Source organism: Grampus griseus (assembly GCF_964374135.1).
Source record: "Grampus griseus genome assembly, chromosome: 12".
Classification (NCBI taxonomy): Eukaryota; Metazoa; Chordata; class Mammalia; order Artiodactyla; family Delphinidae; genus Grampus; species Grampus griseus.
This window is the reverse complement of record NC_139006.1, coordinates 62,450,992-62,465,619: the sequence shown is the minus strand read 5'-3', so window position 1 is coordinate 62,465,619 and position 14,628 is coordinate 62,450,992. Positions and strand designations below refer to the sequence as shown.

The following is a 14,628-nucleotide window of genomic DNA, read 5'->3' as shown; positions in this document are numbered from 1 at the left end:
TTCTCCGGAGAAATCTCCCCGAGAGCGCGAGGACTCGGCCGCGGCGGTGACTCGGTGCCTTGCGCGCCGCATGCAAACGCTCCCCTCCAGCCAGCCCAGCTCCGCAGCCGCGGTTTCCCTTCCTGCCTCCTTTTTAAATTCCACGATTCAAACCCGGCATTTTCCGCTCCACCCCTTCCCCTTTCCATCGCCCGCCTGTCTTCACCCAGACTGTCCGGGTGTTTTGTCCCCTACCTCCCATCTGCAGAACTGAAGGCCGACCTTCGCGCTCCCTCGCTGCGGGCCCGGAGATCGGACTTGGCCCGCCAGGGCCGGGCACTGCGCTCGAAGGCCGATCCGGAGCCCGGCCGGAGGGGGCGGTGTGCGGCGCTGTCGGGCGCACAGGCGGACCTTGCCCGTGCCCCGCTCCCCATTGGCCGCCACCTCGGCGGGAGGGGCCGCCCGCGCTCAGGGCACCTGGCGTCGCCGCTCCGCAGGGAAATCGGAGGCTGCCGGGCGCGGACGCCGGGAGGGAAAGGCGTCCGGAGGGAAGGCCCGGGGCCGCTGTCGAGTTCCCAGAGGCCTGCCCTGTTCTGCCAGCCGCCCCGCCGCGGGCGATGCTCGGATGCTCCTGCTCCGTCTTCGCCAGCCGGAAACTTTGCCCGGAGAAGTCCTCCACCCTCCTGACCGCGTGGAGAGGCGCCTGGTGGGCCGCGCGCCCCCAGGGGCCCCGCAGCCCCGCGCGTGATTGCGGGGGCCCCCAGGCGCCTGGCGCACGCCGCGACCCGCCGTGCGCGAGCGGCCGCCAGGATGCGCTACGCGGACCCCTCGGCGAACCGGGATTTGTTGGGGAACCGAACTTTGCTCTTCATCTTCATCTGCGCCTTCGCCTTGGTGACCTTGCTGCAACAGATCTTGTATGGCAGGAACTACATCAAGAGGTAAGAAGGTCCGAGCGCGGGTCGGGGTGCGCGGAGCCCGCGGGTGAGTCCCCAGGTGGCGGCCGCAGCATCCGCCTCGGCGTCCCCGGGGTGAGCGACCGTGGGTCTGAATTTAGCCTCGAGCACCGCCGCGTTAGGTTCGGGTCACCGTGCTCGAAGCGCATCTCTACTCCCAGCTAGAGGAGAACGCCTGCCCAGCGCTGGCCGGAGGCGCCCAACAACTTTGTTCTGTTGTGAAAAATGGGGGACAGGTTGGAGTTCGGAGCGGCCAAGCTGACGATAAATCCATGTGAATGCCCTGAGCGGCCGCAGGGGTCAGATCGGTGTCCCCAAATCTACAGCGCCATGGCCATTTGGTTGGAGGGGAGGCTGCCGGGTGTGGAGGGCTCAAAATCGGATAGGCTTACCACTCCAGTCCTGAACTTTTGTGGGGGCCCTTAGGGGGAAAAGCATATTGTTCCCCGCAGGAGTGCCGCGTTAGGTTGGGGGGATAATGGGCTAGGACGATGCGACAGAGATAGTGAATCCTTATAAACCAGTAACCACTGGATCTGTGAAACTCACAACCTGATCCCTCTGAAACAGATGGTTCTTTCTCATCCTTACGCAGAAGGTCAGAGCTGCAGCAGAAGTTAACCCTCCCCTCCTGGGCTCTCCTGCCACCCCACCTCATCCACGGGCAAACTCCATTAAGAGACAGAGGAGTAGGAGGTGTCACTCAGAAACTCAGGCCCAGCCTCAGTCCCTGTGTGTGCGGAAAATATATGGAAATGCCAACCGTTTTCGTCTGCCTGCCCTGCTGGCAGGGGAACAGCTTCGGGTTACTCTGCCTGGTTCCAGGGCTTGGGGAGAGGGCTGCCCCAGGATCCTCCCATTTCAGAGCCTCTTTTGGAAAGAACCCACCTCTCTTTTCTGCTGGAGGTTTTTCCTTTGCTGTCAGTTGTCTTCCTACTCTCGCTGCCCCTCCCCAGCGAGGCTGATAGAAAACAAAATGCCTGGCTAGCTATATAAACATCCCGTCTCCTCTAAACTTCTAAATAATAAAACAGTTGTTCTCTTTTCATCGTTTGGATTCCACAGCAGTCATTTGTGCCCCTGGTCTGGGCGGCACTCAGGGATGGGGGAGTGACATTGCTGCCGGGCCTTGGCTCACAGTAGGAAAGCCAAGCAGTTAGGCCATTTTCCGCTCCATGTCCCAGAGCTGGGTAGGATGAGGCCCCTTGGCCAGGACATTTGTTTCCAACCAGCCGCTGCTCCTGACCTTCCCAGAGAGCATTTTTCTCTGGTTGAGGGCAGCTGGCGAGCTCTGCCTGGTGCTGGTATCTTTAAAGGACGTTTTCAGAGAGTCTCCTGGCTTGCTGGAGCCCATTGGGCCTGCTGCCCCCCAGAGATGACCCTGCTGGGCCCCAAATGGCCTGCTTGCTCCTCAGCAGGATGGCTGTGGGTACCTACCCCCTGCTCGCACCTACACAGAGCTGCCGGGGCTGTCGGGATCGTTGCCGTCTCGTCAACAGCGGGAGAATATCCGTGCCCACGGCAAATGGCAGCTCAGCTTCTAAGTGCTTGCCCCGGCAGGCCCTCCCTGATCTTGAGTGGATGCAGCTGCCCGGAGCTCAGCGGGCATACCAGTTGCATCCCATCCTCTCACACAGAGACCCTGAGCCCCTCAGTCTCAGAGGCCGCCTCACAGGCCTCACTCCAGGGACTGAATGAATCCAATCAAGTAAGCAAAAGTTGCATGCATTCAATCCTGGAAGGGCACCATGGGGTCTTTAAAGAAGATGATGTGGTCCTGGTGTTCAGGGGGCTTGATGTCTCCTTGGGGAAACACAATGGCCACAAATGAGATAGGAATGAATGTTGAAATGTTTAAGGTGGGAGACACCACTGGGCTGGAGCTGTTAGGGAAGGCTGCCCGGAGAAGGCTTGACCTGAGTGGGCCCGTGAAGGAAGGAGAAGCTTTGGGCAGGTGAGCGGAAGTGCACATCAGGAACCGAAGGGGGCAGGAGCAAAGGTGCGGAGCTGTGGCACCGCCTCCTCGCACCTCTCCCAGGTTGACCTACCTGTGCTGTCACACTTGGCTTAACCTCTGGTTAGCTGCTCCCGGGGCTGTCCTGACCCTGAACCATGTTGCGGCTGCCACATCGGAGCACGAATAACACCTGCTCCCCTATCTTGTTTCCTACACATCTCATCACTGTAATGAATCAACTTGATGGGATTATTGGTCTGTCTCCTGTGTAGAAACACTTGAGTGTTCCTCCAGCAGATGTCCTGGAACAGCCTGCATCAGAGTCACCTGCATGGCCATTGACATGCAGATTCCTGGGCCCCTCTCTGCGGGTGGCATCCAGTAACCTGCTTTTTTAACAAGCTCCTCAGATGATTTGTAACAAGTCCTCTCTGCTGCTCTAGGCCCGTGGTTCTCAATAGAGGGCAGTGTTGTTCCCCAGGCAATGCCTGGAGACACTTTTGCTTGTCACAATGGGGAGAGGAGAGCATCTGGCATCTCGCAGGCTGAGGCCAGGGACAGGGCTTAAGATGCTGCAATGCATGGCCTGTCCACGACAAAAGACTTACCCAGCCCCAAATGTCAGCAGTGCTGAGGGGGAGAAACCCTACTCTAGATGAAAATTCCATGAGGTAGAGGTTCAGTCTGTTTTGTCCCCAGCTGTACCCTGAGCGCCAAATATGGTGCCTGGCACATAGTAGGTTCTCAAAATATTGGGTAATGATTGAAAGTGGTGTGTGCGTGCACACGGGCAGGGGTAGTGATCACAGGGACACAGTGAAGACGTGGATCCCACTGGCGTACGGGGGAGTGTAGGGAAGGAGGGGACAGACGTAATATTGGGTCAGCGGCTTCAGTGAAGTGCTTTGCGGATTGGGAAGGACAGCTGGAATTTGGTTCATTAGGCCATAGGGAGCCACATGTGGTCCTTGAGTAGAGTAGGGATGTGATCAAAGCCTTTTAAGGAAGGGGTAGAGAAAGGGAGAGAAGGGGAGGCTGTTGTCACAGCCTGGCCAGAAGTGAGGAGAACGTGGTGCTGGGGGCAGATCTACTTTGGAGCCAGGGATTCATTTGTCCATTCTTTGCTTCTGTGCTGAGCTGTGTGGATGCCTTCGGCAGAGCCTTCATTGTTTGATGCGACACAAAGAGCTCAGGGGCACAAAGAGGGCCAGCTGTTCCGGTGAGAATCAGGGACAGATTACACCCGAAGGAAGTGGGGGTGTGAGTCAGTCTGCATTCTTTCTTTGGGCCCCTGGCTTCTCCCTGTGCTGTACAGGGGACACTGCTGGGAAAGGGAGCGGAGGGGGAGGGAGGAGGAGAGGAGGAAGGTGGGGCAGCGCAGGTGGCTTAGTGGGCTCAGGGTCTCTACAGGAGAAGGTGCACTGTATGTGGATTAGGAGGGAAAGGCAAGAAACAAAGCTGTGAAGTTTGCCCTTGGTGCTTCCTGGCTCCACATCTGCTCTTGATTGAACAAATCCTTAACGAAGATTTCCTACACGCTGAACACCACAATGGTGTGCAAGACAGACACAGCCCAGGGTTCTCGGGAGCTCACAGTCTATGGGGAAGACAGAAGGACACATAAGACATACACAAGCCACACTGGAGTTGTGGACAAGGAACTCTAAGGATGTGGAGGGAGTCATAGTGAATCAGGGTGTCTTCAAGGTGCAGGGAGACATTTGAAGGAAGTCTTAAGGAAAGAGGAATGACCCGTAAAAACATGGGAATGTGGAAGGATGGTGGAAGGTACCCAGGTTGAACAACGGTAGAAAGGTGCAGGGGAGACTTGAGTAATTCTTCATACCTCCTATATAGCTGGGGGGCAGGGTGGGGCAGGGTGAGACAGGCAGGGCCGGGTTATGCAGAACTAAGTGGGAAATATGTGAGAAGGAGCCTGTCTGGAGCAAAGAGGGTAACAAGTTCGAGTCTAGATCTGCTCAGATCTTGCAAGGCAATCCACTTGGAACTCTCCAGTAGCTCATTGGAAAGGAGCTCGGGAACTGGGGGTGGACAAGAGCCAGACTAACAATGGAGATCTTGGAGTCGCCAAGCATCAAAATCAGCATTTTTCCAACTTTTAGGATTGTTACCCACAGTTAAGAAATATGTTATACCCAGGGATCCAGGACACACTCACATATACATCCATCTGAAACAAGCATTTTGTGAAAGAATATTTGGCCTTGTTATGAGAAATTCACTTTAGTATTTTCTATTCTACTTCATTAAAAAATTCTGTTTCACTTCATTTAAAACCTAAATTCAGCCTTAAAAAGGAAATTCTATTTTTTTTAATTGTGGTATAGTTGTTTTACAAAGTGTGTTAGTTTCTACTGTACAAAAAGGAAACTCTCCCTTTGAGCCCTCCACTGCTCCAAATTCCCTTTGTTAGTGCTAAAACCTTCACATAAACTCATATCCCTGGAGTGTTAAGGACTTCAGTTACTCATACTTTAACAGAGGGGTAAGGAAAGGGCAATGTTTTTGTTTTTATGTTTTTTTGTTTTTTTTAAGGAAGAAAGGACATTGTGTGATCTGGTCGCAACCTGCCTTTTAAACTTAATCTCAGAGGACGACTAGATAGGCATGGGCCTTGAATGCCCTCCTCCACTGTCTCTCAGTGGAGCTTTATAATTCTCCATAAAGAATTTGAACATTTTTTGTTAGATTTATCTCTAGCTACATAGTTTTTACTGCTACTGTAAAAAAAAATCTTTAAAAAATTATATTTTCTAACCATTTGTAGCTAGTATAAAAAATAAATTTTATTTTTTTGTATATTGATTTTATAATCAGCAAGCTTGATGATAATAATAATAATCAACACATAATGATAATAATTTATCTGTAGAGTCTTCTGGGATTTCTTTGTAGACTTTTTTTCCCTTTCATTACAATCCTCATACCATTTTATAAAAAATTAATTTTTATTGGAGTATAGTTGCTCTACAATGCTGTGTTAGTTTCTACTGTACAGCAGAGTGAATCAGCTATATGTATATATATATATCCCCTTATTTTGGATTTCCTTCCCATTTAGGTCACCACACAGCACTGAGTAGAGTTCCCTGAGCTATACAGTAGGTTCTCATTAGTTATCTATTTTCTACATACTATCAATAGTGTATCTATGTCAATCCCAATCTCTGAATTCATCCCCCCCTTTCCCCTCTTGCTGTTCATACATTTTTTTCTGTATGTCTATTTCTGTTTTGCAAACAAGATCATCTATACCATTTTTCTAGATTCCACATATGTGTTAATATGTGACATTTATTTTTCTCTTTCTGACTTACTTCACTCTGTATGACAGTCTCTAGGTCCATCCACCTCACTACAAATAACTCAATTTTGTTTCTTTTTATGGCTGAGTAATATTCTATTATATATATGTACCTCATCTTCTTTATCCATTCCTCTGTTGATGGACATTTAGGTTGCTTCCATGTCCTGGCTATTGTAAATAGTGCTGCTATGAACATTAGGGTGCATTTGTCTTTTTGAATATGGTATATGTCCAGTAGTGGGACTGCTGGGTCATATGGTAGTTCTATTTTTAGTTTTTTAAGGAACCTCCATACTGTTTTCCATAGTGGCTGCACCAATTTACATTTCCACCAACAGTATAACAGGGTTCCCTTTTCTCCACACCCTCTCCAGCATACACTGTTTGTAGATTTTTTGATGATGGCCATTCTGACTGCTGTGAGGTGATACCTCATTGCAGTTTTGATTTGCATTTCGCTAATAATTAGTGTTGTTGACCATGTTTTCATGTGTTTCTTGGCCATCTGTATGTCTTCTTTGGAGAAATGTCTATTTAGGTCTTCCGCCCATTATGTGATTGGGTTTGTTTTTTTTTTTGATATTGAGCTGCATGAGCTGTTTTTATATTTTGGAGATTAATCCTTTGTCCGTTGCTTCGTTTGCAAATATTTTCTCCCATTCTGAGTCTTGTCTTTTCGTATTGTTTATAGTTTCCTTTGCTGTGCAAAACTTTTAAATTTAATTAGGTCCCATTTATTAACTTTTATTTTCACTACTCTAGGAAGTGGGTCAAAAAAGAACCTGCTGCGATTTATGTCAAAGAGTGTTCTGCCTATGTTTTCTTCTAAGAGGTTTTATAGTGTCTGACCTTACATTCAGGTCTTTTATCCATTTTGAGTTTATTTTTGTGTATGGTTTTAGGGAGTGAAGTAAAACTGAAACTGTCACTGTTTGCAGATGACATGATACTATACATAGAAATCCTGAAGATGCCACCAGAAAGCTATTAGAGCTAATCAAAGTCACAGAATACAAAATTAATACACAGAAATCTCTAGCATTCCTATACACTAACAATGAAAGACCAGAAAGAGAAATTAAGGAAATAATCCCATTTACCACTGCAACAAAAAGAATAAAATACCTAGGAATAAATGTACCTAAGGAGGTAAAAGACCTGTACTCAGAAAACTATAAGATGCTGATGAAAGAAATCAAAGATGACACAAACACATAGAGAGATATACCATGTTCTTGGATTGGAAGAATCAATATTGTGAAAATGGCTATACTATCCAAAGCAATCTACAGATTCAAAGCAATCCCTATCAAGTTACCAATGATATTTTTCACAGAACTAGAACAGAAAATTTTACAATTTGTATGGAAACACAAAAGACCCTGAATAGCCAAAGCTATCTTGAGAAAGAAAAATGGAGCTGGAGGAATCAGGATCCCTGACTTCAGACTATACTACAAAGCTATAGTAATCAAGACAGTATGGTACTGGCAAAAAAACAGAAATATAGACCAATGGAGCAGGATAGAAAGCCCAGAGATAAACCCACGCACATATGGTCACCTAGTCTATGACAAAGGAGGCAAGAATGTACAATGGAGAAAAGACAGCCTCTTCAATAAGTGTTGCTGGGAAAACTGGACAGCTACATGTAAAAGAATGAAATTACAATCCTTATACCTTAATTTACTTTTCTTATCTTACTGTGCTGATTAGGACCTTTGATATCATGTTCAATAAAAATGTCATAGTGAATATCCTGGCCCTAATTCTGATTTTTTCCTTAAAAAATTTTTTTAAAAAAGAATAGCTATATTGAAATATACTCATAAATCCACCCATCTATAAATTCATAAAATTCACCCATTTGAAGTATACAATTAAATGGTTCTTAGCATATTCACACAGTTATGCATCCCTCACCACAATCAATTTTAGAACATTTTCCTTACCTTGCAAAAGAAACCTTGTACCCCTTAGCCATCATCCCCTAGTACCCCTATATCTCCCAGCTCTAGAAATGAATAAATACACTAATCTGTCTCTATGGATTTGTCTATTCTGGACATTTCATATAAATGGAAACATACAGTATATGGTCCTGTGTGACTGGCATATTTCATTAAGCATATTTTCAAGGTTCATCCATGTTGTAGCATTGTGTCAGTTCTTCATTTCTCCTTTTTTAATTTTTATTTTATATTGGAGTATAGTTGATTAACAATGTTGTGTTAGTTTCAGGTGTACAGCACAGTGATTCAATTATACATATACATGTATCTATTCTTTTTCAAGTTCTTTTGCCATTTAGGTTATTACAGAATATTGAGCAGAATTTCCCATGCTATACAGTAGGTCCCTGTTGGTTATCTATTTTAAATATAGCAGTGTGTATATGTCAGTCCCAAGTTAGTACTTCGCTTCTTTTTTTTGATGAGTAATATTCAATTTATGGATACACCATATTTTATTTATCCATTAATGATGGAATTTTTGGGTTCTTTCCACATTTTTGCTGTTATGAATAAGACTGCTATGAGCATTTGTGTACAAGTTTTTTTGTTGTTGTTGTTGTACACGGGCCTCTCACTGTTGTGGCCTCTCCCGCTGCGGAGCACAGGCTCCGGACGCGCAGGCTCAGCGGCCATGGCTCACGGGCCCAGCCGCTCCGCGGCATGTGGGATCTTCCCGGACTTGGGCACGAACCCGTGTCCCCTGCATCGGCAGGCGGACTCTCAACCACTGCACCACCAGGGAAGCCCTGTGTACAAGTTTTTCTGTGGACATGCGTTTTCATTGCTCTTAGGTATATACCTACAAGTGGAATTGTTGGGTCATATGGTAACTCTATGTTTTACCATTTGAGGAATTGCCAGGCTGTCTTCTGAAGTGGTTATACCATTTTACACTCCCTCCAGCAGTGTATGAGGATTCCAAGTTCACCACATCCTTGGAAACACTCATTATTTATTTGTCTTTTTGATCAGTCATCTTAGTGGTTTTGAAGTGGTATTTCATTGTGGGTTTGATTTGTGTTTCCCTGATGGCTGGGGATGTGGAACATTCTTTTGTGTGCTTATTCTTGGCCATTTGTATATATTCTTTGGAGAAATGCCTATTCATATTCTTTGCCCATTTTTAAATTGGATGATTTGTCTTTTCATTATTGAGTTTTAAGTGTTCTTTATAGATTTCAAATATAAGTCTCTTGTCAGATATATGATTTGGAAAACATTTCCCTCATTTTATTGGTTGCCTTTCATTTTCTTGATGATGTCCTTTACAGCATGAAAGTTTTAATTCTGATGAATTCCAATTCATCTACTGTTTTCATTAGTTGCTTGTGCTTTAGGTGTCATATCTAAGAAACCATTGCCTGTGTACAATATCCAATGTCACAAAGATTTACACCTATGTTTTCTTCTAAGGGTTTTTATAGTTTTAGCTCTTATGTTGAGGTCTTTGATCCATTTTGAATTAATTTTTGTATATGGTGTCATTAATCCTGATTTTAAGAGAAATGGTGATAAAGTGTCACCACTGAGTCTGTGTGCTTGGTTTTGTTTTGTTTGTTGTTGTTTTGTAGATATCCTCTAGTAGGGTAAAGAAGGTTCCCTTGTGGAGTATGCTAAAAAGTTTTGTTGTTTTACTGTGTTTGGATACTAATTTTAATCAGATGCTTTTTCTACATCTATTGGACGATATGGACTTTTTCTCCTTTACTCTTTTGATGTGGTAAATTGTACTAATAGATGTTAAACTTATAATTTTAGAGATAAACCCATATTGTTCATGGTACATTATTTGGTTTATATGATGTGAGATTTTATTGACTAATATTTTTATTTAGGATATTGTATCTCATGTTCTTGAATGATAGTGGCCTGTAATTTTTTTTTTTTTTTTAACATCTTTATTGGGGTATAATTACTTTACAATGGTGTGTTAGTTTCTGCTTTATAACAAAGTGAATCAGTTATACATATACATATGTTCCCATATCTCTTCCCTCTTGCGTCTCCCTCCCTCCCACCCTCCCTATCCCACCCCTCCAGGCTGTCACAAAGCACCGAGCCAATATCCCTGTGCCATGCGGCTGCTTCCCACGGCCTGTAATTTTTTAAATGCTGTTTTTGTCTAGTTTTAAAACCAGTCTTGTAAAATGAGTTGGGAATGTTTCCTATTTATCTGTTTTCTGGAATGGTTTATGGAAGTTTGACATTTATTTTTTGAAATCTTCGTAGAATTCACCTGTATAGCCACCAGCACCTAATGTTTTCCTTGTTAAACTTACTAGAATTTTAGAATTAAATTACTAATTATTAAAATTAAATTACTAATTCTGTTTCTTTAATGGTTTAAGACTGTTTAGGTTTTTATATTTCTTCAATCATTTTTTGGCAGATTATATTTTTACAGAAAATTTTCAAAAGATTTCATATTTATTCATACAAAGTTCATAATATTCTCTGTTACATCTGAGTTTTGGCCACTTTTTTTATTCCTAACATTGTTTATTTCTTTTTCTATTTTTTTACTGATGTTTATTAAATGGCCAGCTTCGGGCTTCGTTGATTCCTCTCTTGTATCTTTACTTTCTATTTCATTAATTTTTATGCTTTGGTTTTATTCTAGTATTATTTTTCTAACTTCTTAAGTTGGATGCTTATCTCTTTAATTTTCAGTCTTTAGTATTTTCCATTGTACACTTCTAAGGTTATAAAATTTCCTCTAAATAATTCTTTAGTTAAAGCCCTCTGTTTTGGGATGATGATGATGATAACAGCAATTTGGTGTTATATTGCATTTACCATATGCCAGGTACCAGCCCAAGTGGTTTATATATCACCACACTGAATTCTAACAACAAGTAATTGATGCAATTACTATTCTCATTTTATAGGTGAGGAAACAGAGGCACAGTGAAGTTAAGTAATTTGTTCAAGGTCATACAGCTTGTAACTACCAGAAATATTTTCATTGTCTTAAACTTTTTATTTATTTTTATATTAAAAAATTTTTGGCTGTGTTGGGTCTTTGTTGCCGTGCACGGGCTTCCTCTAGTTTCGGCGAGTGGGGGCTACTCTTCATTGTGGTGCGTGGGCATCTCATTGTGGTAGCTTCTCTTGTTGTGGAGCAAGGACTCTAGGCACGTGGGCTTCAGTAGTTGTGGTGCACGGGCTCAATAGCTGTGGCTCGCAGGCTCAGTAGTTGTGACACATGGGCCTAGTTGCTCCATGGCATGTGGGATCTTCCCTGACCAGGGATCGAACCCCTGTCCCCTGCATTGGCAGGCAGATTCTTAACCACTGCGCCACCAGGGGAGCCCCTTTCATTGTCTTGAATTCCAAATATTTTCTAATTTCTCTCATGATTTATTTATTTTTGCTCATAAATTTAGAAATGTTTTAAAATTTCCAACTACTTTATTTATTTTTTGAATTTTTAACCCAAATTCATTGTGATAATAAGAGAATATGGTATTTATAATGCTGATTCTTTGAGATTTGTTGAAATTTTCTTTGTGATCTCGTATGTGGTTAATTTTCATAAACATTAGGTGTGTACTTGAAAAAAATGTGATTCTCTCATTGTTAGGTGCAGTATTCTTACTTGTCTTTTCTATCAAGTTGTTTTTTTAATTTTTCAATCTTCTGTATCCTTATTTTTTTTGTTTTTTGGCTCAGTTGTTCTGTCAATTTCTAAAAGATGTGTATAGAAATCTTCCTCTGTGATAGTGGATTTATCAGTTTCTCCTTGTCAACTTACCAACTTTTACCTTATACATATCGAAGTGATGTTATTTAATGCATACTAGTTTAGACAAATTGTCTTTCTAGTGAACTGAATCTTTTGTTAAAGTGTAGTGAGTTTATTTTTAGTAATATTGATACATTGAACCTTAAAGTTGATGTTGTCTAATATTAATATAGTGAAACAGCTTTCATTTGGCTAGTATTTGCTTGTCATGACTGTCTCGATCCTTTTTTTCAACATTTCCATGTCTTTCATTCCATGTCTGTGTAACCAGCATATAGTTACAGTTTTGATATCTAGTCTGACAATATTTATCTTTTACCTGGAAAGCTTAGTGTATCTACGTTTATTGTGCTTACTGATGAATACCATATGATATTGGAATATTATTTCTGCCATCATATTCTGTATTTTTTATGTATTCTGCTTTGCTTTTTTTTCTGTCTTGCCTTTGGATTATTTGTGTTTTCCTGGCTGTAGGAAGAGGTTTCTAACGAGAATCTTCATCTTAGGTAGGCCCTGTTGCCATTGCAAGGGAAGCATGAATCATGGGGATTGAGCGATGCCCCTAGGACAGCCGCTGGCTTTAGAACTCATCCACTACTTTCCTTGCCATATTATTCATCCATTTAAGAAGGAGTTGTACACATATTATGTATATTTTAGTTGTATTTTAGTGTTTTGTAGTGGGAGATGTTACAGATTGGGTTCCCTGGAAAGCAGGCTCTTTGCCAGAGACTAGAATGCAGAAGGTTGATTAAGATGTGCTCTTGGGATCAACACCTGAAGAAGGGAGAAGGGATAAGATTGAGCAGGGGGAGAAATTGAGCTGCAGTGCAGTCCCAGAGAAGGCCTTAGCCACCCTTTGGATTCCCTGAGTTGAGCCTTCCTCAGGGTGAGGAGGCTGGGCCTTTGTACCTCTGGGTTGAATTTTCAGTCATTGGATGCAGCTGCCTCTGGAAGAGGGTGGTCTTGACCAAGTTGGCTCTCCTTACATGAGGCAATTCCCAGAGGGAACTGAGAGCTGGGGGCTGTCAACTCTGGGCACCCCCAGAAGGTGGGGAAGAAATCCTTCATTCCTGAAGGGGCACCTGCCACAGAGGGTTTTTCAGTCTGCCATTTTGCCAGAAATAGGAGTCCTTGAATGTCTCCATCCCCTACGCCCTCCCCAAACAAAAGTCTTACCCCCATGATCAGCCTGTGCCTGAAGCCCCACTATTTTTTTGAAAGAATAGAGTTCTCAAAGCTTTATTAAAGTGACTTTTCCAAAAACTTGAAGAGCCCACTATACCTCACCCCTTTAGTGAAGACGGAACAACCCACCTTGCAAGCCCCAAAAGGATCACCTGAAGCCCTACTCTTAAAGGAGAACATCGCTCCTGCCAACCAAGGGTCTTTTATACACATCACGTCTGTCCTGACTCTGTGCCTTTACCCACACTGTGTTCCCACCTGCTATGCCTCCCCGACTGTCTCTGTGCCAGTCCAAATCCTGCTTCTCCTTTTGTTCTCAGCCCACAGTACACTTCCCCTGCCCTGAATTCACAGCACTTGTGCTGTGTGTACTTAGCACAGGCTGCCCAGCACTGTCCTGTTGCCTTCTGTGTGACTGCACAGCAGGCAGGAGCCCAGGCTGGCCCTGCCTTGTCCTGTCTGGTGTAGACAGGACTCTTCTATACTCTGTCCCCTCCAGTCTTCCTCTTTCCTGTGCCTCAAGGGGGCAGATCTGGGCTGCCTGCGTATGGCTGGTGCAGGCCTGAAGCTTGAGGATATGAAACTGGGTCAAGGAAAAGTACAGCCTGACTTCATGCTGTATCTCAAGTGCACATTCGAAGGCTCTCACCGCTGATCCAACTCTCCCCCTACCGAGGGGCAAAGCCCTCTGTTTGACTGCCTGGAGAGACAGGCACAGCCCCAGGAGGTGGGGATCACAGGGACTGGAGGATCTACCGGGGCGTGGCTCTGGAGGGGGACGGTGCCTAGCGGGGAGAGGGTGGAGTTGGAGGGTGCCCTAGAGAGGAGGAAGGGGCTGAGCTGACCACCGCCTGGGGTCTGTGCTTCGCTGGCAGAACCGCTACAGTTTTGCTGGTCAGAGCAAGTTTTGATGGGGCACCTGCTGTAGGGCTGGGACTGGGGGGAGGCAAGCAAGGCACCCAGGGGACAAAGTTTAAGGAGGCTCCCTCTCAGGTGTCGACCCTGCGCTTGCACAAGGTGGAGGGTGGGGCCGCCCTCGATTTTGTGCCCTGGGTGCCTTGCTTGCCTCCCTCTAGTCCTGGCCCTGGGCTCTCTGTGCCCAGCTTGCACTAGGTGGTGGGTATTAATCAGCTTCCTGTCCCTTCCCCAGATGTCCCTCAGGGATGCAGAGCTAACCTCTCACTCCTCGCCCTTGCTCATCTCTCTCTCTAGTTTTTGTCTTTTTGATATTTGTACTTTCCAGGCAAATTTTACCTCTTAGAGGATCTGGTTTCTCCCCTTTGACTTATCCAGGCCTATTCACTTCTCATCTAATAGGCTCTCATCCAATAATTCTCAAATTTAGCTCTTAACCCTCTGTGTAGGGACACCACCCCCCCTCCACATACATACACCTACAGGTGATAGTTTCATCAGGTAATTACATGAATTATTAATATTCATTAAAGGTTCATGAG

The 14,628-nt window shown here is 44.7% G+C and overlaps 1 protein-coding gene across 2 annotated transcripts in view; it reads left to right on the top strand.

The window, feature by feature from the left end:
• The first annotated feature begins 783 nt into the window (after nt 1-783).
• Nucleotides 784-14,628, top strand: part of ST8SIA5 (ST8 alpha-N-acetyl-neuraminide alpha-2,8-sialyltransferase 5) — a 64,640-nt gene continuing 50,795 nt past the window's right edge. For both annotated transcript variants that reach the window (XM_082667667.1, XM_082667666.1), the window contains exon 1: nt 784-920. In XM_082667667.1, the coding sequence (XP_082523793.1) occupies nt 790-920 (131 nt within the window). In that variant the 5' untranslated portion in view covers nt 784-789. The remainder of the gene's footprint in view (nt 921-14,628) is intronic.